This window comes from Pangasianodon hypophthalmus, chromosome 17 (genome assembly GCF_027358585.1).
Source record: "Pangasianodon hypophthalmus isolate fPanHyp1 chromosome 17, fPanHyp1.pri, whole genome shotgun sequence".
NCBI lineage: Eukaryota > Metazoa > Chordata > Actinopteri > Siluriformes > Pangasiidae > Pangasianodon > Pangasianodon hypophthalmus.
Genome location: NC_069726.1, coordinates 21581045 through 21603019, shown reverse-complemented (window position 1 = coordinate 21603019; position 21975 = coordinate 21581045). Strand labels below are relative to the sequence as shown.

At 38.3% G+C, this 21975-nt stretch overlaps 1 protein-coding gene across 2 annotated transcripts in view; it reads right to left on the bottom strand.

Annotated features, from left to right (window-relative positions):
* The window catches only part of phf24 (PHD finger protein 24), a 31054-nt gene that overhangs the window by 7683 nt on the left and 1396 nt on the right, over window positions 1–21975 (bottom strand). For both annotated transcript variants that reach the window (XM_026942484.3, XM_026942486.3), the window contains exons 2-5: window positions 11272–11663; window positions 5991–6176; window positions 563–641; window positions 140–342 (exon numbers count right to left, since the gene is read on the bottom strand). In XM_026942484.3, coding sequence (XP_026798285.2) covers window positions 140–342; window positions 563–641; window positions 5991–6176; window positions 11272–11661 — 858 coding nt within the window. In that variant the 5' untranslated portion in view covers window positions 11662–11663. The remainder of the gene's footprint in view (window positions 1–139; window positions 343–562; window positions 642–5990; window positions 6177–11271; window positions 11664–21975) is intronic.

Below are 21975 nucleotides of genomic sequence, written 5' to 3'. Positions count from 1 at the left end.
CTTATATGCCACATGTTCTAGGAGTACTGATGTCACAGCTTTTCTTCCTCTAACATAGTCAGCTTTACTAATGTTTGGTGAAATACAGAGTTTGAATAAACATGTCTGGACACACAAACACAAGCTGACCCTCCCATACCTCTGTCCGAAATTTCTGCAGCACTGACAGCGACTCATGATACAGGAAATCTGACCACTCTATCTGTCCCTTCTTCTCTGGGTCAAGAGCAGCAAACTGGGCCAGCACCTCCTCCTCCTGATCGTCTGTCAGATCCTTCTCAAACAGCTGCTTGGACACGAAGTGCCTGTACTGAAGGAGCTCGTCCGAGACGAGGCAGGATTCTGCAACAAAGGAGCAGAGTACTGAACCTCAGCCATGATCAATCCTGGCACAGAGACACAGAGCTAATTAGCACACACCGTGATGAATGAACTGATGTTTTTAATAAGCTACCACCATCTGGGGTGCACGCTTAAGTTTTCCTACAGTGTTGCACAGCTGAGGACAAAGGGGTCATGACTAGACACGTGTGTGTGTGTGTGTGTGAGTGTGTAGATGTACCTGGGATGATCTTGCACTGCTTGAATGTCTCCATTAGGCTGTACATCTCTTCTTCAGTCAGGAGCAAGTTTACGTTGTCCTGAGAAGGAAATTAACATTAGCATAGAATTTTCCATATTGGATTTTATGATAATGCTAAGTGCTACTTTTTCTGCTTTTGATTTTCTGTGATTTTTGGATGAAGGCTCATGTCACACACTCCAGCTTTAAAAACTGACACGTATTGGCCATGTCCCAACTTAAGTTGAAAAAGAGCAATATGGGAAAACCATTCTGGATGAGTTAATTAGCTTGCTGAGTCACTCAGACTAACATCCACTAGAAATCTACAAGACTGGAGGTGCTTGTCTTCTACAGAGTCCTCTTAAAACACTTTTGGGCTAATTAACAAGCTCTTGAGAGGTTAAAATGGGCAGTGAAGAGACAACAGTCTCTGCTGTTTTGAAGTAGACCAGGAGAGGACACAGTGCTCTGGTCTTGAAGTTGAAAACTTAGTGTGATGTGGGGTCAGAGGTAAAACTCGGCTAATAAAGAGGAAATACATCTACAAGAAACATGTGAATTTACTGCCAGGTGGCTCCGACCAACCCTGCACACAAAATCTCTGAATCGAAGAGTCTTAATTAATTAATTTCTTTAATCACTTTTGCAGTGAGTGTGCACAAAGGGGTGAAAAAGAGCTTGTCCAGTTGACCGACATTTTTGTCTTGTTTTGATTCCTTTTTCATAACAACATGTTAAGTAAAGAATAAAAAGACTTCATCGCATGCTGTTCTAGGAAAACAATCAAAGACAGGGTGGTGTGACGTGTCCCGACATGATGCAGAGTTACTGTTAACACCCCAAATTTGATTATTTTCCAATAACAGCATGTGCAGGAGTGATTCCTCTTCTACCACAGCAATTTTCCAAAATTAAAAGACGCGTCATATTTTTAGTTCATTTATAGTTACATGTAATGCTGTAGAACATCCACAGAACAATTGAGTTCCTGTTATTACTTATGTTCTAGTATCTATAGTCATTTATATGTTTGACTTCTGAAGTTAATAAGACAAAAAAAAATGAAGCTTGTCCTGTAAACATAAAGCTACATAAAGCTTGTCCTGTAAACTTTACCTGATTGAAGAAAATGTTAAATAAATATCAACAATCATATGTGTTTATCTGCTTAATAACAGCACATTTTTTTTAAACCAGTGTACGAGGCACATCTGCCGTACATGTCCCTGTGAATGAGCTGTTACTATAGAAAGGATAACATGTTAGAATGAGCGCATTAATATAAACCTGTGATTTGCAGCTGCACTATTGTCAGAGCTGCTGTTATAGAAAATTAATCAACACCTTCTGACCAATCAGATTCAAGAATTCAACAGTGCTGTGGTATAAATCAGTATCGTATTAAAAGGTTTGTGTAAGAGATAACAATGAACTTTTCTTTTAAAAGCACAAGGTCTATGTATTTCTTCAGCCTTTGTTACATCTTGCTATTCTTTCTCTCTCTCGCTCTATGAAAGAAGTGGGTGAGATGAACAGGAGATGAAGAGAGGATAATAATCACACTGATTAATTGGACTCTTAAAAAGGCCTGATGAGTTCATGGTGCCTGAAGGAGGAAGCTCTCAAGATCAAATGCAGCCAGGTCTCTTTGATATCAAAAGCTGTTCATCCTCACACAGACCTCTTACTTCGCCTTCCTAATGCACTCTTTTAAAGGCTGTTAGCGCCATGGGCGACTGAGACGCACGTTTTATCGGCTCCATTGTAACAATAGTGCAGATCGATAGAGCTGGCACTGAGCTTGGGGAGATTAAATGTTTAACCCTTAAACACACCCGTCTACTAATATGAAGTTTATAAGGTGTGTTCTTATTGACAATTAAAAATGTGTGTGAGGATGGCTTTCCATATATGGGAAAGGAAAAATTATGCAAATGGTGTTTGGATTTGAAAATCATTTCAATTTATGGCTTTGTAATTGACTCAGTTTTCATTAATCTATATAATAATAAACTCAAACATTTTTTAATAACTGATAAAACAACAAAAAAATGATCTTTTCTAACTGATGATAAACTGATCTTATGGAAAGCAGATCCCCGCCAGCTTTTTTTTTTTTTTTGTCACTTTGGAGCTTCCAATGGCGCAGGGGGGCAGCAAGCAAGAAAAACAATGAATGATGGACAAAGTGCCGGTGAAAAAAGAGTCTTCTTAGTGAGTGAATAGATAATAAAAATAAAAACATCACATATATATTTTAGGCCATTCTCCAGCTCACAGTGTGACGTACCACTTTAACTTTAGCTGCATTCAGTCAAGTTGCACAAGCAGCTCAATTTATCTTCATTTTCTGCCTCCAAAGCTACAGCAAAGACAAATAACTCCCTCAAAACCAGATCTACACCAGTCTTTCTTTCATCTGCATTACTGATGATAATAAACCTACTTTAGAGAGTAAGCTAGGTTAATTATTTAGCTGATACTAGCAAGGACTGCTAAGAGCATTGTTAGAGTGTAGGTGCTGTTTGAGCCACTTTACATATTAGCATGATTTACTGTTGTTTCCAGGTTGAGACATTAAGCTTTTTCAGCTGAAAAAGTGTTGTCTAATACCAGGAAATGTTAAATGGCTGTAAGATGAGGTGCAACACGGATGAGGTGATGTGTTCAGGATGCTGTATCACGGTTAAATCTGTATTAAAAAGAGCTCAGCTCATGATAAGGGCAGTTACATCATCAATGACTGGAAAGTGTTTCCTGAGATGCTAACCACTGCCGAAAAATCAATGTGACACCTTGGCTAAAAGTCTCCTCGAACCAATTTTGTGTGTGTTACAGAGTTTCATCTTTCTGCCATGCTTCTGTCGTTCCTCATTAGCCTTCGGTTCATCCTGACTCGCGGTGAAACTCGGCTAATGTCGGCTACCACATGGAGTAATATAGCAAAAATCATGTGGTGTCAGCCTGGGAATTGTGAGGTGGACAAAATCATAGAAAGTAGGTTCTCTCTCTGTGTGTGTCTCTCTCTCACTCACTTACACACACACAGATTATTCAGAAGCTAGTACAAAGTGAGAAAACCAGAAGGTGTGAAACGACTCCTCAGAGGAAACATGTGCAAGACGCAGCAGCCATAATAATTACAAACTGCTGAGGAATGCTGATCACAGCTGCTAATGGGTGTTTATAATCCAACCTGTGGAATGTTTAGCAACATTAGCTAAGCTAGCCAACTGTATAAAAGAAGCACAGCGTTAATTTTGTGCTTTAAAATTACCTTTCTTGTAGTACTAGATATGTGATGTATATCTTAAGTTTGCTAGCAGGCCAACTGATACAGTTTTTATTTTGTCATTTAAACTAGTAGCCAGGTACATTAACATGCTAGGTAAAAATTTTATTCATTAAAACCAGTAGCCAAGAACTCAAGCAAGATAAATAACATAAATGGTTTAAATGTGTAATTAAAACCTTGAACTACATTTGCTTGTAATTTAGCAAACATTAGTTGCACCTTTAGTAGCCATGTTTGTGGCTTTATTTATAACATTATTAGGTATCTAATTAACAGTCAAGTATAATAGTATGCTAGCTAACATTAGAACTGATATTAGGTTTTTCATGCCATTAGTAGAACTCGCAAGTGTTCTAGCAATGTATTTGACATTAGATAAATATTTGTGTAATATCAATAAAAACTTGTAGCCAGGTTTGTTACAAGCTGACATTAGGTAAGATTAAAAGTAAAAAGTGTGCTAGCAAGACAGCTAGATAAACTGCATTATCATGTAAATAAAAGAGGCCACTTCACTAGCAGAATATCTAACATTCCCAAGTAAAAACCCAGTGACCAAGTTTGCTAGCAAGATAATTAATATTAAGTAAACAATAAGTAGTAACTAGAAATAGTAGACACGTCTGCTAGCATGATATTTAGACAAGTATACTAGCAAGCTGTTTTAGTCAGTTATCAAGACCTGGAGCCATGTTTATAAACAATAAAAAGTAACTAGGAATAGTAAGCAAGTTTGCTAGCAAGAAATCTAACTTCGGGTAAAATAGTTTAGCATGTAATTAAAACTAATGGTCAAGCTATTAGCTAGCAAGATATTTACAACTATTAGATAAAATATTTCAGCATCTAAAAACTAGAGGGCAGGTATACTCTAAGTAGCTAACATTTGATTAGTAATTAGAAGTAGCAAGCGTGCTAGCAAGATATTTAATATTTATTTAATGTCAGGTAAAATAATTTACCATCTAATTAAACTAGTGGCCATGTATATTAGTAAAATTAAAGCTAGCTAACATTAGAGCTTGTAGGTCAAGCTGGCCAAGTATGCTACTAAGCTAGTTAATACATGGTAAATGCTTTTGTTTAGTAATACTAATAGTCAAGTATTTGGTACATCAATGTGCAACAGATTTCCCTTCTCATTTGCGATTAGTTGGAAAAATTTCACTTAAGCACTGATCTCATTTTCCAAATAACACCTATCACTTGGCAAAATCAGGATCTGCATATTCAACAGCATGTACATTTATGAATAAATGCATGGATGCATATACACATCTACACAGCATGCACACATTTAAGTGCCTTTATGGAGACACACTATTTCACTTCTGTAATAAAACAACACTTCACACTCTCCACATTCTCCACCAGCCGGCCAATTTCCTTAATCCTCAGCGGGCTGCGAGGCTGAGATAAGCCATGTGTTTCAATCTGAAGCACGCTGGCACCATCTGACATCCGGCACCACAAATTCAGCTCTATAAATCTTTAACAGGCAGAGAGGATCAGCCATCACAAGCATCCAAACACTGCAACATGACAAGATAATCCTCACACACTTATTTCCTCTTTAACCTTAAAACCCCACACGGCCGATGGTTTCCAAGAGGAGAGACACACTGCAGTGATTTGTGTGATGAGAATACTGTATAGGTGGTTTGAGAGGCTGCTCCTGCTCCTGGAAGAACCCTGAAGAATCATGAAGATGAAGGAGCTAGCAAAACAAGTCCAGGACAAAGTTCTGGGAAGATATCAGTCAGGATTTGGTTAAAACCATTCCAATCTCTTAAAGCACCATTAAATCCTTTATTAAGGCACAACCGCAACTCTGCCGAGAAGAGGGCCAAAGGTCAGTGACTGGGATAAAGAGGGTAGATGCTACCACCACCATGCTTCACCATGCTTGTATTGAAATGTAATAGCTATTATACACTGTGACCTGTTGTTTCTTATACATTCAAGCTACAACAGTCACTTTAAAATAAAACTGAGTCACCTTACTTGCTTAACTTCATCAAATAAAGTCTAGTCTAGCAAGCATCCTCAGTGCAAGCTAATTCTTAAGAGAAAATTGGCTAGCTAACCTAGCTAATTAAACATATGTGTGTAGTGTCGGTGCAGACTCACGCAGTAGTAGCAGCTCCAGCCCGTGGTGGTGTGAGCCGTCTCTCTCATCTCCTGCACAGTGTCAGCACGCAGGTATCCAATTTCCTTCAGGCAACCGTCATGAAACACCCTTGTACATATCCGACATGGGAACAGATCGTCCGCTGTCCACACTTCGCACACCTCGCACATCTCATCATTCACTGGCTGCAAAAAAAAAAGAGAACAAAAAAAGACATTGGGCTCAGTCTCACAACCTGCAACAGCTGCAATAAAGTGATAATGGCTTATATTAGAATTTTAATAGTCTCTGACCACAGACTAAGAAAAAGTGAGCAGTAAAAGAACTTGGCACATTTGGTCACGGTCTTTTAATTCTGGCCGCAAGGGTACAGGGGTGTTTTATGGCTTGGGGATCTCATATGGGGAGTTGTACTGTGATGGCTTGGGACTGCGATTGCTGTGGTGGCTTTGGGGCTGCGGTTGCCACGGGCATCTTTGTACTCAGGACTCCATCAGTGGACATTGGATAGGTTAAAAAAACGGACTTCTTGTGAAAACTGTGATGAATTTACTGGTTGCACAATTGCACTATTTGTGTAAAACATGTAGTACACAGTTATAGGAGGGATTTATTTATAATTGCACTATCTCAGATGAGGATGGGTTCCCTTTTGGGCCTGGTTCCTCTCATGGTTTCTTCCTCATATCATCTCAGGGAGTTTTTCATTGCCACCATCACCTCTGGCTTGCTCATTAGGGATAAATTCACATATTTACAATTTATTTTGGCTTAATTTAATTTGAATATGTTTATTACTGTAAAGCCGCTTTGTGACAATGTCCATTGTTAAAAGTGCTATACAAATAAAATTGAATTGAATTGAATTGAATTATATCGGACAAGTCTTTTTAATCTACATTTTCCCCTCTAGAGCAGTGGATTTGGTGTCTTGAGGACTGATCTGGGAAGAAACAGCTCTAGCAGGTGCTGTTAACTTTACACAATTAGCCTGCCTGTAAATTGTCAGTGTTTTTATGGTAGCAATGCTACTCCTGCTAGACTCCAGGTAGTCTGCTGTTCCATTACATAATTGAAAACAATATAACCCTGAAAATTCCATTATCAATTTCATAGTGGTTTGCAATGAAGGTTTACTGCATTTGATGGAGTGTGAACAGTGTTTAGAAGTCCAGGAGTGGTCCATAGAACCAATCCCTGGTCCTCTTCAAAATGTTGGTCTGGGGTTCACTTCAACCTGAATCTTGCATTGTGTGTGAACGCTTCTTCTCCTTGTTTGTAGGTATTCCTGTATGATGACATGCCATTCCAGGCATCCAAAAGTGCTGTTCTTTACTGTTTGAGTGTTTGTGCCAAAGGAAAATAATAATAACAAAAAAAACAGTAAATGGGTAAAAATAGTACCTACCATTTTGTAAATCTGCATGCACAAAAATGATATATAGAATTGTGCAATCGATCCATGGTTCATAAGGAATTCTAAAAAGAATAAACTCAGATTAAATCTCGAATACCATTGCAGATCACTTGTTAATCTGAAGAATAACATGCAAGCTCTTCAGGGTGCTCTTTTCCTTGAAGGATTCTACATTTTTAAAGAGTGTAGGTATTGATGTACCATAAACTAGCATTACTAGAAAAATAGCATGACCTCAGTGATCTTACACTGCCAGTGGGAACCGATTACTCAGCTTTATTGATACTTAATTCTAAAAAGAGCCATAATTCCTGTATGGTTCACCCAATCCAATTATACAACCAGAGGGACATCAATGTAGTCAACACTGTCTTATTTAGGAATATCAAAAATGTTTGGAGATCCAGAAATGGAGTCAGATCGCAGACAAACCTGGTTATCAGAGGGTTATGTGTACTTATAAAGCACTTATGAGAACAGCTAAGGTTAAAAAAAGAACATAGTGTTTACTGGAAACTAGGAAGAAATAAAAATTGAAGCTGGCATTCTGTAATATAACCTTCCTTTCTTGGGCCGCTGGGTAATAAAACTGAATAGCTGCTTTATTTCTAAATTTAAAGGAGCTGTGGTGCAGTTTAGTCTGGCATCATGAACCTTGCATGAACTTGAATTTCCATAATCGAACTTTTGTAATTACTCCATTAACCCTCTTCCATTTCCAAGGTTTAAATATAGCAACAATTTCCCCTGCACCATTAGTGTAGGTGCACCAGCGCAGCTTGCTCGGGATGGCATGAAATCCCATGTCCATGCCCTCGAGAACGTTTCTGAAGTGCAATAAACTATCTTTGTCCTGCAGAACCTCACACATGGTCATGGTAAAATTTGATAAATAATAAAACGATATGTGTTCTGGCTAGTCAAGGACCAGGACCCACCTCCATTATTTTCTTCCCCAATCTCAGAGCATGTTTTACTGCAGACATAATAATAAACTCAGAAATACTTGTCTGATTATTTGGTATGATTATTTTTTCCTGCACTCTCCATGCCAGAGCTGCCTGACCGTGTTAATGCAAGGCTAATCAGCATTGCAATTAGCCTCCCACAAAACACTCCATGCCCCCTTGTAATCCCAGTGCTTACAACAGTGGATCTGTGCTACATTTCCCATACGAAACAGTCCATGTATTTAAGATGCCTCGGGAGTTAATCCAACCTTCTACTTGCCGATAAACAAGATCAAGCCTTTTTCTCAGCAGCACACAGAAGGGCAGGAGAGTATAAAAGGACACGAGTGCCACTCGGCCTCCCACGGGTGCCATCAGTGAAACAGAGCAGGATCTCAGGGTCTGAATGTGATGAGGAGGCGTGATGAGTTTTCTTTCTCAGTCTGGTGGGATCCAAGCTGCCAAAAATGCCTAGACACCTTTAAAGGCATTTGTTGTCACCTTAGCAAAGTTGTCTTTACTCTTCAAGAGTTCGTTTGTCCCCGAACAACAGCTCACCTTCAGTAAGGTGAAAGGAAACATCCTGGCAAAGTCGTAGGCCAGATAGGAGATGCGAACAGACATTCCCTTGTGCCAGATGATGATGTTTTTACCTTAAAATATTACAATGTTAAGTCTCATTATGGCTTCCTGTTAGCTTCCAGTGCAGCATGCAAGTGTAAGAATCAACGTAGCATAAAACATGTTTGCTAATTAGAAAGTCATCACCACAACTTTGTTCTTTTTAGTCATCTGCTTCCTCCATTTACACTTTCCTGGTGATCTTTAGGTAATTTGTTTTGTTAATTTCCTTGTTGTAAAGCTGTAACTAAGTATTCTAACACTTGCCTATGTAGCTCTTGTGTAATTACACAGGAATTAGAGACACTTAATGTGAAGTGGAGCCAAAGTAACTACTTTTCCAAATATTTACTAAATATTGATTTGTAAATCTTCTAAACCTAGACAGCTTTAGCAGCTGAATTTTATTTACCAAACTGTCATATCTAGATTTCAAAAACAGTTAGTTTCCATGCTTTCCTGTTGTTTCACACCAATGCTAATATTCCTGCTATTACACTAAACATTTAGTGACTGTAATTCTATCCTTTTGCAATCTGTTTTATAACGAATCCATTCGCTTCCAGCTCTCCAACTGAGTGCTCAACACCTTTATCACAGGCTTCACAAAACCCTCACAGCAAACATTCGCTAAGTGAGAGGTGCCTCTCCCACCACTCTCCTCTTCTGGTTCTCCACTGAGAGAGCGGCTCGGTAAACAAAGCCACACTGTGGAGAGTTCTCATCCGCCACTGTGGAACCGGTGACCCTGCTGCTGTCAGCCTTAATCAGCTGAATTAATCAGCTCGGAACTGGACGCTAACAGAATTTGTCTCCTCTCTTCAGCTTTCAGCTTTCTCGCCCAATTTGGACCCCTTGACAACCCGCCCACCACCGGCCTGGTGCCAAATGCGCCAACGCAGTCACACAAACAGTGGCTCCCTCTGCTTATGGCGCCTGGGAGAAGTTCCCCTTTAAAACTGAGCCAGAATCAACATTCCTAATTCACAAAGATTGAAGAATTATAAGTAAGCATGCACACACACACACACACACACACACACACACACACACATACACACACACACTGACTTCCAGGATTGATCTCCAGCCTCAGCATTTCACCCACAGTACAAAATCATTGTACAGTGTATCAGTATAATGAGTTTATTGGATAGATAGATAGATAGATAGATAGATAGATAGATGTGCTATACTTTATTGTTTTAATTGTATAAATTTGGAAAACCTACTTTGTACTTGCACTAATTGGCCAGTTTATCAGAGGCCACACCTCCTTCACAATGACTGACAGACACACAGGCCACGCCTCCTTCACAGTGACTGTAAGACACATAGGCTACACCTCATTTAAAGTGGCTGACAGGCAAATAAGGCTACACCACCTTCACAAAGACTGCCAGACACAGAGGCCACCAAATAGGCCATGCCTCTTTCATAATGACTGACAGGCAAATAGGCCATGCCTCCTTCATAGTGACTGACACACAGAGGCCACGCCTCCTTCACTAGACCTAACAGACACTTTTCCCCAATACATAGTTTAAGCCATAGAGCCGTGTTGTAAATAACGAGGCTGGTGCAACAGTCAATCTTCCCTTTGTACACAGAAATAAAGTGAGTCTACATCTGTCTTAAGAAAGGACTCACACACACAAACACACACTGCTGTTTACGGTTGATGTTAGAATAAAGGTCTGATGGACGTTTTGTGCCTTTGAGCAGTGACAGCTGAGTGTGAGGAGAAAGAGAGGTCTCATTTGTAAAGGTGTGATATGAATCACCAGCTCTTGTCAGATACCTCGGCTGTGGACTTTGTGGACTAGATGACATTTACGCAGGTTAAGAGAGGCACGAGTCTGACAGGAGTGTTTTGTGTGAAAAGGACGAGAGGAAATCTGTGATTGTTGCCATGGTACCCCTTCCATATCGATAGTGCCTTTGTTTGGGTTGTGATATTGTAGGAACTGTGGGTTATTATCAAAATATGTCCAAATGCAAAGTTGTCAATAGAGTTCTCTGTTTAAAAAGTCTTGGTTATCTAGCAAAGCTGTTTTTTTTCTATCATTCTAATGAGTGCAACACAGCAACAAACAGGCTTGTTTTCTGTCTAATACAAACTTTAACATAATGAGGTTTTACACTGAGAAAATATTTATAGTAAGTCTAGTTTATGTTGTTTATTCATCCATGAACTGAAGCCATATGGCCTTATAGACTGCACCCAAGCTTGTGTAAAATGATCCAGAGATGTTATGTTGATCTAAAATGCTTTCATTTGTACAGTCCTACCTGCTCTCTCTGACCGAGCTCGATCTGTATGGGCTGATCGTCATTCGGCTGCCTCTTCGGCCTTATAAACGCTGGTGGCGTGAGCTGATGCACTTTATTTAACTCCTCAGGCTCTACTCCTTTCCCATCCCGTAAGCGGCCCCAGGCCTCCTGATTGGCTTTGTTCTCCTCTTTGGGTGGAGCAGTGGATGGCCCCGGTTTCCCGTCCTCCTCTTTTCGTCCAGACTCATCAGACTCTGGCTGGTTCGGAGCCTCATCTTTGCTCTCGGAGTTGTTTTGAGCCTGAGGGACACTCGACTGGTTCTTCAGACCATCGCGAAATGCTGAGACCACCGCATTGCATTTCTGAACCTTCTCCACCTGCTGCTTCTTGGACATCAGTACGCCCATGGCTACAACACAGAGAGAGAGTGAGAGAGAGAGCGAGAGATAATAAAATATCAAGCTATAAGGGCGGACACGACTCAACAACTTTGATGTGAAATTATTTTTTTCTTTCAGTTTTTTCTGACCTCAAAGTAAAATTTTGAGACTGATTCATTCATTCATTCATTCATTCATTCATTTGTTCATTCATCTTCAATACCCATTTTATCCTGGTTAAGGTTGTTGTTGAAAGATAGAATAAGGCTGGAGAGGAAAAATGGGTACAAACCACTAATTAGTTTTTCTGTTCTCTTTCTAACTAGATAGTTTCTTGAGGCTAGCTAGTTTATACTCATCTAGAAAAACAGTAGCCTAATGGTTAATTGTGTCACTGTATTTTGTTCGAACAGGGAAATATATATTTTTGTGCATTGACTGTAACAAATTAATCATGTCCTGATTTTCAAAAGCGACGATTTGGACAGTCATTAATTCAACATTCAGTTTTGATACTAGTGGAATTCTATTATTCTATTATTACATTACTTTATTAATCTTTATTCTTTATCAAACATAATTAAGCATTATTTCCTGTATTCTTGCATTACTTAATAATATGATTGGGCAAGTAGAATGTCGCTTAGGGTCCCTAACAATTTGCTATCATTTCTAACCAGTGAGAAAAACAGAAAAGTTGCAAATTACCAATATGCCAAGTTCATTATACCACTGAATTATGCTTGCAGCAGCATAGAAATAGTTGTAGTAGAAACTGGCCTGCGAAATAAAGAGCTATGGCGTTGTCTTTCAACAGATGATCAGCATTAGCTGCTTCATTACAAACTGAATTGATGAACATCAATCAATACAGAAAATGCAGAAATGGCTTGTAATATTTCAAGGCTGTACAAGAGACTAACACATTGGTGAACATGAGACACATGAAGCACATGAGCTGACAGTTTTTTTCTGCTTGCCTGTTGGAGTATGCTAATCCACCTCATGTACTTCTTGTGGTGGAGTATGCTAATCCACCATATGAAGTACATGAGGTGGATTAGCATACTCCAATAGGCAAGCAGAAATAAATGTCAGCTCATCAATCATGTCTGGAAAAGAAAGGACAGTGTTGGTGGCTTAGGAATTAGCATCTGTAAGATGAGTGTGGAATTAATTAATAAGGCTGAAAACAAGAACCGCAATAGTGATTTGAGACTTCACTCATTATTATCATCTGGCTGATGGTAGAATGGGTTTAACTAGGTGAAGGAATTAGTTTCCATGGATGATCTTTTCAGAATCAGGAACATACAGGTATGTATAAAATACTGACAAGCGAAATAAAATACTGAACAAGCACCATAAAGTGCAGCAGGACCACACCTAAATCAACTTGACTGTTAATACTAATAATCACAATAATAGGAAGTGTAATCTCATGTACCAAATTTCTCATGGGCAAGAATATAACCAAGAGTCACCTACTTTCAAAACAAGCAGCCACAGATTGTAGTTTTGCACGGCGGTGCTACAAAATACAGACATGAAATCTTGAAATTAAAACAACTACCAACAACTACAGACTTTTTCTTTGGACATAACTCACTAACAAAAGCAGAATTAACAAGGATTTACAGGAGGATTTTCTGCTATACATACTACAGAACCCAAGCAACAAAATGGTACTGTATGACTCTGGAATTAGGTTGAGGCTGAGACTAGAGGAAACTGAAATCTTTTCTCTCAAGCACAAATTAGAATTCAATTTATTCAACTTGACTCGAATTACAGTAGACACTTTAAAGGATTTTGAACGTTTTAAGCCCATATTTCAACAGATAACTGTTTCTAATGTATTGCAGGCTATGGATGCCTGGAAAATCCTGTCCTTTATCCTGCAATGCCGAGAAACACCAATTTAACACTGACATTTACTGCAAGCTACAAGTAACTACTTACAGATACTTTACAAATCTTATGAGAGTTTCACGAGATCATGCTTCCATATATTGGAGACTGGTATTTACCCTTCTGGATGATAGCACTTAAGTAAGGAATAAAACACCACATCTGGATTTGGACTTCTGATGTTATAGTGGTGTGATGAAGCAGAGTTACTCTTACCTCCGTAAGGTTGATTATTTTCTTATAACAGCTTGTCCTGAAGTGTTTTATTCCTCTGATACTACAGCATTTGTACCAACAATTACAATCCATTCATTTATTCATCTTCTTCTAGGAACTTTATCCTGGTCAGAGTCCAATGGGATCCAATGTCAATCACAGGAACACTCGGAGCAAGGTAGGAGTCCAACCAGGAGGAAGCCCACGCAAACACAAGGAAAATGTAAAACTCTACACAGACAGTAATCCGAACTCAAGATCGAACCTGGGATCCTCAGCTGTGTGGTGGCAATCACCCTTGATAAATAAAAATATCAAAAATAATATTTGTTGTTATTTTGCTGCTGTTTTTTTCACTCACAGTCCTCAAGTTGTTCGGCTCATTTTTCCAGACAGCTGTCCTCTATCATCATGCTGGTCAGCACTGCTATATCAGCTTTCTCCCTGAGGATGGAGTCGTGTGGAGCAACTTTAATTACCAGCAAAGGTGGGAAAGCAGTCAGAAACTTCAAGGCTGTGTGTGAGTCAGTGACAGACAGCTCACTGCAGTAACTAATCCTCAACCTCAAAATATCCAGATGTCTGGCTTTCAGACAACACAGAGGGAGATGGTTTGAGCTGAAGCTTCTGAATTAATATATTTGCTTTAGATCAAACTGCAAATGGACATTGCTGTGTGGATGTAATGCCCTGAATTGAAAAATCTGGATTCATGTCATGGAAGACATAATCACAACATTACACTTGCAACTATGAGATGTTGTCTGGACATCAGGAAAATCAAGACATCTATAACAACAACAACAACAACTACAACAGAAGATAAAATTATAATAACGACAATGACAACAACAACAATAAAATTATTAAAAAACAGAAGAGAAAATTATTAACAACAATAAAACAACACAAAAGGAAAAATGACAATAACGACAATGACAACAATAATAAAAACATAGAAGTCAAAATAACAATAACAACAATGGCAACAATAAAAATAATAAAAAATAAAAACAGACTAGAAAATGACAACAATAACAACAAAACAATGGCGCAACATAGAAGAGAAAATGACAATATCAACAATGACAACAACAATAAAAAACAGAAACAAAAACATACAATAACAATGACAACAAACAACAACAATAGGAAACATCATAAAAGAAAATGACAATAACAACAATCACAACAATATAACCATAGAAGACAAAATAACAATAACAACAATGACAACAATAAAAAATGATTTAAAGAAAGCATAGAAGAGAAAATGACTAACAAACATGACAAAAAAATCTAATAAAAAATAAAAACAGAAAGGAAAATGACTAACAATGACAAGAACAACTATAAACAAATTATAAATTATAATTTAATTTATAAATTATACATTTACTTTATTATAAATAAGGTTTTTTAATCCCTTCATATATTTTTCTTTATATTTAATATTTTTCTATATTTTCTTATTTTATGTCATAACAGTTATATAAAGCATTTCACTGCAAGACGTACTGTGTATGGTTATGCATGTGACTAATAAATTTTGAATTTGAATTTAAATGAATGTAAAAAGAAAACAGAGAAAATGAGAATAACAACAATGACAACAATTTAAAAAAAAAAAGTGGGTGAAATGCATGCTGTGATCATAGTGAGCATAAAATCACAAGTATGTTAACATTTTGGAAGAGAAAGTTTGAAAATAGGGATTAGCTCTCAAAATGTAAACAGCCTAACTATCTCCAATAATATATGACATCATACTTGTACTCATGAATGATCTGAGAAGAGACTTATGTTCCCTGACAAGTGGTGTGGTGGTGTGGACTAAGGATTAAAAAAAAATCAGGAAGTCTAATTTCATTCCAGAGTGTAATTCCTGAAATTATAACCTAATGTCCTGTCTCTATCTAAATGTTCCAGCTTCCCTTGCTTCTTAAGATTCTTTCCTGGCAGACAGAAGTGAACATTCTGGATCTGAGCTATGAAATTTAAACGGCAGATCTAATTATTTCTCTTTCTCTGGAAACTTTTATACCAGTGTATCCATCAGCACTATCAGGAAAACTGATAAAGAGGATTGAATAACATGCATTTGTAAACAAAACGCTGCTTCCTCGGTGGAAACGGAGATGGATCTGAGAGTTTCATGCCTTTAAATAGCTTCTGATCAGAGATTCATATTATTCACTTGAGGTATATTATGATAAGCATGCAGGGATGGGTCACGCTTTTTCACGGCCACATTTACCAAACTAGATACGAATCAATTTATTCGTAAATCATTTGCAGGAGCATTTGCACAAGAAATGAGGTTCTCATGAAAATCCAATTAGTTGTAAAAACGTATCCTACATTTCTGACCCCTTCCCTATCCTACATTTCGCTCCTGAGTTTGTGTAAATTACATATAAGGAGACTCACTAATGTGAACCTCGATTAATCGGCTTCAAATTATGCAACTAGCAATGAGCTACTGTAATTTACACGTGAATTTAATGAAGCTCAGCTATTATATTAATGACTTAAAAGAAAGTGATCCAAAACAAATCCATAAATGAAGACAAATAAGACTTGCCATACAATTTGGACAAAGTAATGGCACTCTGCAACAGGAGGAAGTGTTACTGTCTGTCTCTGGTAGCTGACGCACTGCAATGGCTGAGCTGCATTACCGGAAGATTTAGTACACACAGCACTTAGGAAGCACACTTTCTCCATTTAGTCGCCATTTTGTCCTTTTTCAGCTCTCTCTGAGCTTTGCCTTTTATGGAGTTTTGTAGCAGTTACTTTAGCTTGCTGTGAGCATGCTTGGTAGTTTATAGCTGTTTGGTTTTTCAGCATACACATGTTTGCATTTACTGTACATTTAAACATTTGCCATGAACTTAGAGCCTCATTCTGTAATGTTTACAACTGTTTCTAAATACAGTATATATTAATTATGCATTTTGCATAATTAACTCTAAGATTCACAATACCGCCATGCGAAACTCAGAATATTAGCCCCGCCCCCAATTAGAAACAATGCTTATCCAAGTTTTCATTCACTTTGGAAATTGCAAACCACTTTCCTAAATTTGTACATTAATAGCTTGATGTTATGTGAAACAAATAAATGAAAATGGGCATGTATTAATGGAAAACATTTCCATCATTTCTTAGCTACACTTGCCCCATAGGTCCAGTACAAAGCTAAACAAGCAAGTATTACGCATTAAACATGTCTTGGCTGATCAACTACATTTGTGAGATTTTTTTTTTTTTTACTTAACTAATTCTTTAACAAGAAAACGTGATAAATTATTCATTTTCCCCTCAGCCCCTGTGTCAGACAGACAGCTCTGGGATCAACCAAAGCGCTCTGAAAATTTAAACGCCTCCAGATTAAAAAAAGCATTGCAGAGGAGGGTAACAGAGATGACAACCTTGAAGCGAAGCTTGACATGAGTGACTGCTGTTGTTTCCTCAGTGATTCAGCTGTGCATCCGCTCGTATGTCTGGAGTCAAATTAAATACACGCCTCAGATTCCTTTCCATGAAAACAAGCATTATTCAGCATTAATAATGGCTAATACTGAAAGGTCATAGAAGGAGAGAAACTTTCCTGATAACTCAATTATGGAAATCAGTGCACTGGCCTTAAAATTTATAATATAGCTAAACTGGATTAGAACAGCATGTATCAGCTAAACGTTGGCACACTGAATCGATGCAGGAGTCACTGTACCAGTAATGTCTGCTTTTATTACTAATGTAGTCTTTTATTTTAGAAACATGATCAAATTATTTTTTCTTTGGCAGAAGCAGTTTCTCTCTTTCTCTCCATGCCTGTGTCTAGTCCAAAGAAGGAGGTGTCGCCTCTGTGTCTGTCAGTTCCAGTGAAGGAGGCATGACCTTTGTGTTTGTCTGTTAGCTCCAAAAAGGAGGTGTAGAACCCATGCCTGTAAGTTCCAATGGAGGAGGCGTGGTTACTATGACCGTTAGTTCCAGTAGAGGAGGTGTGGCCTCTGTGCTTGTTAGAGCCAACCAAGGAGGCATGGCGCCCATGCTTATTAGTTCCAGTGGAGGAGGCATGGCTTCTGTGTCTGTTAGTTGCAGTAGATGCAAAGTGGTTTCTGTGCCTGATAGTTCCAGTCAAGGAAGCATGGAGCTCAAGCCTGTTAGCTCCAACTGAGGAGGCATAATTTCTCTGACTATTAGTTCCACTCAAGGAGGCGTGGCCTTTGTGCATGTTAGTTACAATGCAGGAGGTGTGGCCCCTGTTCCTGTTAGTTACAATGGAGGAGACGTGCCCCCTGTTCCTGTTACTCCACATGAAAGAGGAGTGGCTTCTTGCTTGTTAGTCCCAGTGAATGAGGTGTGGCCTCTGTGTCTGTCACTTCCAGTGAAGGAGGCGTGGCCACCTACTTCTCAAAGATTTTTTCTATTAACGTAGGAATGTTTTCACAATAATGGATGACATTTTATCATCAAAATAACTCTAAACTCTGTTGTACTGCAACATTGTCTGCTTTTAAATGTATCTTTAATAGATAAAAAAAACACCTACACACCTCATATCTATATGGTTATATTTAAGATGAGGGGCAGGGTTAGTGTTAGTACCTTTTCAGTGACGTCATACATATGAAATTAAACAAAATCCAACCACATTGCTACCACTTATTCAAATTTGTATGAATTTCTCATGAGACCAGGTTGGCCAATTTGTAGTCGTGATTAGCATTCGACCTGACTGTATTAAAAACTTTTTTCCCCCACACTGTCGTCATTGTAATTTTATCTTGCGCAGGTCTGCTTTTCCCCTGCTGCTCAGTACTGACTGGAATCCCAACCAGCTCTGCCTTTCATTCCTCACTCCTGTAGGGACAGCCTCTGTAAATGAGGCAGCTACAAAGCTTTTATTCTCTCCATGGGAACGGCTCACCATTGATTCAAGTCTCCGCAGCACACGGACCAAAAGCCCTGGAACTAATCTCGCTAACGAGTTCACTAAGGCCACCTTCTGCCCGTGCGCCCACAGAATCACAAACAGTCGCCCAACCCACTCGGCAAAACAAAAACAATGACAAGGACGAAGAGAGACACAGGAGCAGCATTTCTATAAAATATATAGTGTTATCTTTGTGTAGAATTTATGAGCAAATCAGTTCTGTAACAACCACAAATAATAAATGTCTCCACCATTTAGATGAGATTTCACAGGGAAAGTTCACAGGGAAAGTGGGACTTTTTCAGGGACATGCAGGAATTTGAATGTAAATGCCCATAGAGATTGAAGGAAAGGGACGAAGAGCCCCCACGCTGGGATTTGAATTCTGCCAGCCAGAAAACAGAACAGCTTGTGTCAAGAAGTTGTGAAACACAGCCGATCAAGTTAACATTTTGTACTTTGTATTTCACTCACTATTATTTAGTATCCATGCCCTTTCCACCAATATTTCTCTTCCTACCAATTACTGATGTCATATCCCTTCCCCTGAAGATAGGGGCGGAGAATCCCAGTGATCATCAAAGTGTCAAAAGACAGGTGGTGCTAAATGGGCCTGAATACAAGGTGGGACAAGTGTCTTCTAAAACAATTTCTTAGAAGTACTGTCACATTAAAGACAGGACAAATGCACTGGCACAGGAACACAGCCAACATTAATGAGTACTGCAGAGCCAACAGATGTCTCGATGAACCACACTTCCACTTTAAAACGGTGTTCTTGGACGTTTTAGGATTCTTAAAGATTAGCAATTTTAAAGCTGTCAGAGAGAACATTCAGAAATGAGCAAGCTCTCAAAAAAACCATACACTGAAAATGATTAATCTAATAAAGTAAAGGTCAATAGCTGCAGCTTTCAATGTAGATGCTCATGCAATTTTAGCAAAATTGATATCTTAAAGGAAAACTACATTCCTCATAATCTTACACTAATATTGAGGTATTCTTACTAGTCTTAGTCTTAGTCATACATTTTCTGACATGGGAAAGTCTTCAGGACAGAGGAAGAGACAGAGAGAGACAGATTGTGACAGAATGACTCATGGATGTTGCACAACATTAAATGTAACTATAAACTAATAAAAAAGTATGATGCATCTTTTCTTTAATAAATAAAAATTTGTAATCATTGGCAAAATGATGTGGTATAAGAGGATAAGGTAATGTGTGGTAATGTGTGGTACCAATAATGATGTGGTATAAGACTTCATGGTGTTCTGTTATATTCCTTACATGCAAAAAATGTAGAATTCTTCAGTCATTTAAGTAATGTAATCTCTAGATCTGCATAATTTGTCCCTTTAGACTTCAGACTCTCTGCTCTGTCTCATCCAAGGACCTTTATTGTGAGAGTGTTAAAAGTAGATATGAATTTGCTTCATATACCATAGTTACGTATTTTAAATCTGTATTTATTACCACTGCCATTATAGACTTCCAGTTATAAATGAGTTTGAAGTCAAATTGTTTTTGTTTTAACTTAGTACCAGTACAGGAAATCAGCAATGGAAAGAGATTACAGCAATGGAAAGAGATTGAAATGATAGATAAGATTGAAAAAAAAAACACTGGAATATTACTTTAACCTACTGCACTCCAATATTCTGTCTGTTTTTATGTGTCCAAGAAAAGTTCCACATTTACCAATTTGAGAGCTCCAGCCTTCATGCATTTCCCTCTTGTATGTACTTTATTTGTCACATCCAGCTCCAACACAAATCCAGGAGCCACCACGCCCATTCATAATCCAGTCCAGACATTACAACTCTCTAACTCACCTGAACTCAACCGCACCTGCTTCCTGTTTTCAGTTAATTACTCCATGTACTTAAAGTCCACTCTGTAGTCTTGTCATTTCTTTCGATTTGAAATGAACTGTTTTCCTGTTCATCTTCCTGGTTTCATTTTTTCTTCCATTATCCGGGCTATTTTTTTTTCCTTTTTCACACTGTTTGCATGTTTTTGTTTTTTTACCTTTGCCTGTTTTTGACTATGCTTCTACCTGCCACTCTGGATTGTTATTACTTGCAATTACATCCAAATGCCTCTGTGTTCATGACAGTATCGCTGAAAATGAAAGTTATTAGAGTGAGTAATTGAAATCCATAATCACCATTGGCTCCTTGGAGGACAACTGCAATTCAGTTTCAATTTGTACAGCACTTCTAACACTGTCACAAAGATTTTGATTTAGATTTCTAATGAACCAGCCGGAAGTGAAAGTGTTGAGGGAAAAGTCCCTGAGAGGACGCAAGGAAGAAACCTTGAAAAGACTCAAAAGGGAACCTGTCCTCTACTGGTGTATACAGGTGTAGAAGAGTAGAGAAAAACAGAACTGAGTGTGTTTACAGGATGTTCAGTATGTACAGGTTGTGAATAAGAGTCCTGGGATGAGCACAGGACAGTCTTTATGATTACAGCGTAAAGACTGGACATTCAGACATGTTCAGACTTCCAGTACTGCAAATGGGCAAAGATTCTTAGATTCTGTCCTTGGGAGCTCGGAATAAACTAACGTTTTTGATGCGATTGATTTTGTAAAACACCTGAGCCTCCTAAAGTGCTCATCTTTTACTTGGCTGGAAATATATTGTGGGCTGCCAGTGGTTTCAGTGAGAACCTCTCCTATAAGATGTACAGTACATTCTCAGAAATACAGAAATACTGTACTTTTCCTTGTTGCTATGGTTGTACCATCAATAGTACATCTTTTGTATCTTTCACTTTAAATATCATTTAAGGTATATAATTAGACATTAAGGATCACTGATGTACTTTTAAAGCTTTTCTGCATGCACAGGATAAAGATACATACTAAAGGTATAAATAGGTACCCTTGAGGGCACCATCCTAGCAAAGAGGAAAAGTACTGTTTGGTACAATTATTTCTGATGGTGCAATGGACTCCTCAGTTAAAATTTGAGTCAAAGTAAGTAATGCTTAATGGCTTGGAAACAGAGGCACTAAAGCAGGAAAAGCAGTCTTTTGTGAATAAAGCACTAAAATGTGTCCTTCAGGAATGTTGTTATGAAAGGTACCAGCAGTACTTTTCCATGGCACTTTGGTGGTACCACTAAGGCTACATATTTGTACCTATAGTATGTTTCTTTCACCCTTAAAAATAACTGGACTTCAAGGATCGCTGATGAACCATTTAAAGTTTTATTTAAAAAAATTAAGGTATATCACATGCGCTCTCCCTAGTTAAAAGAGT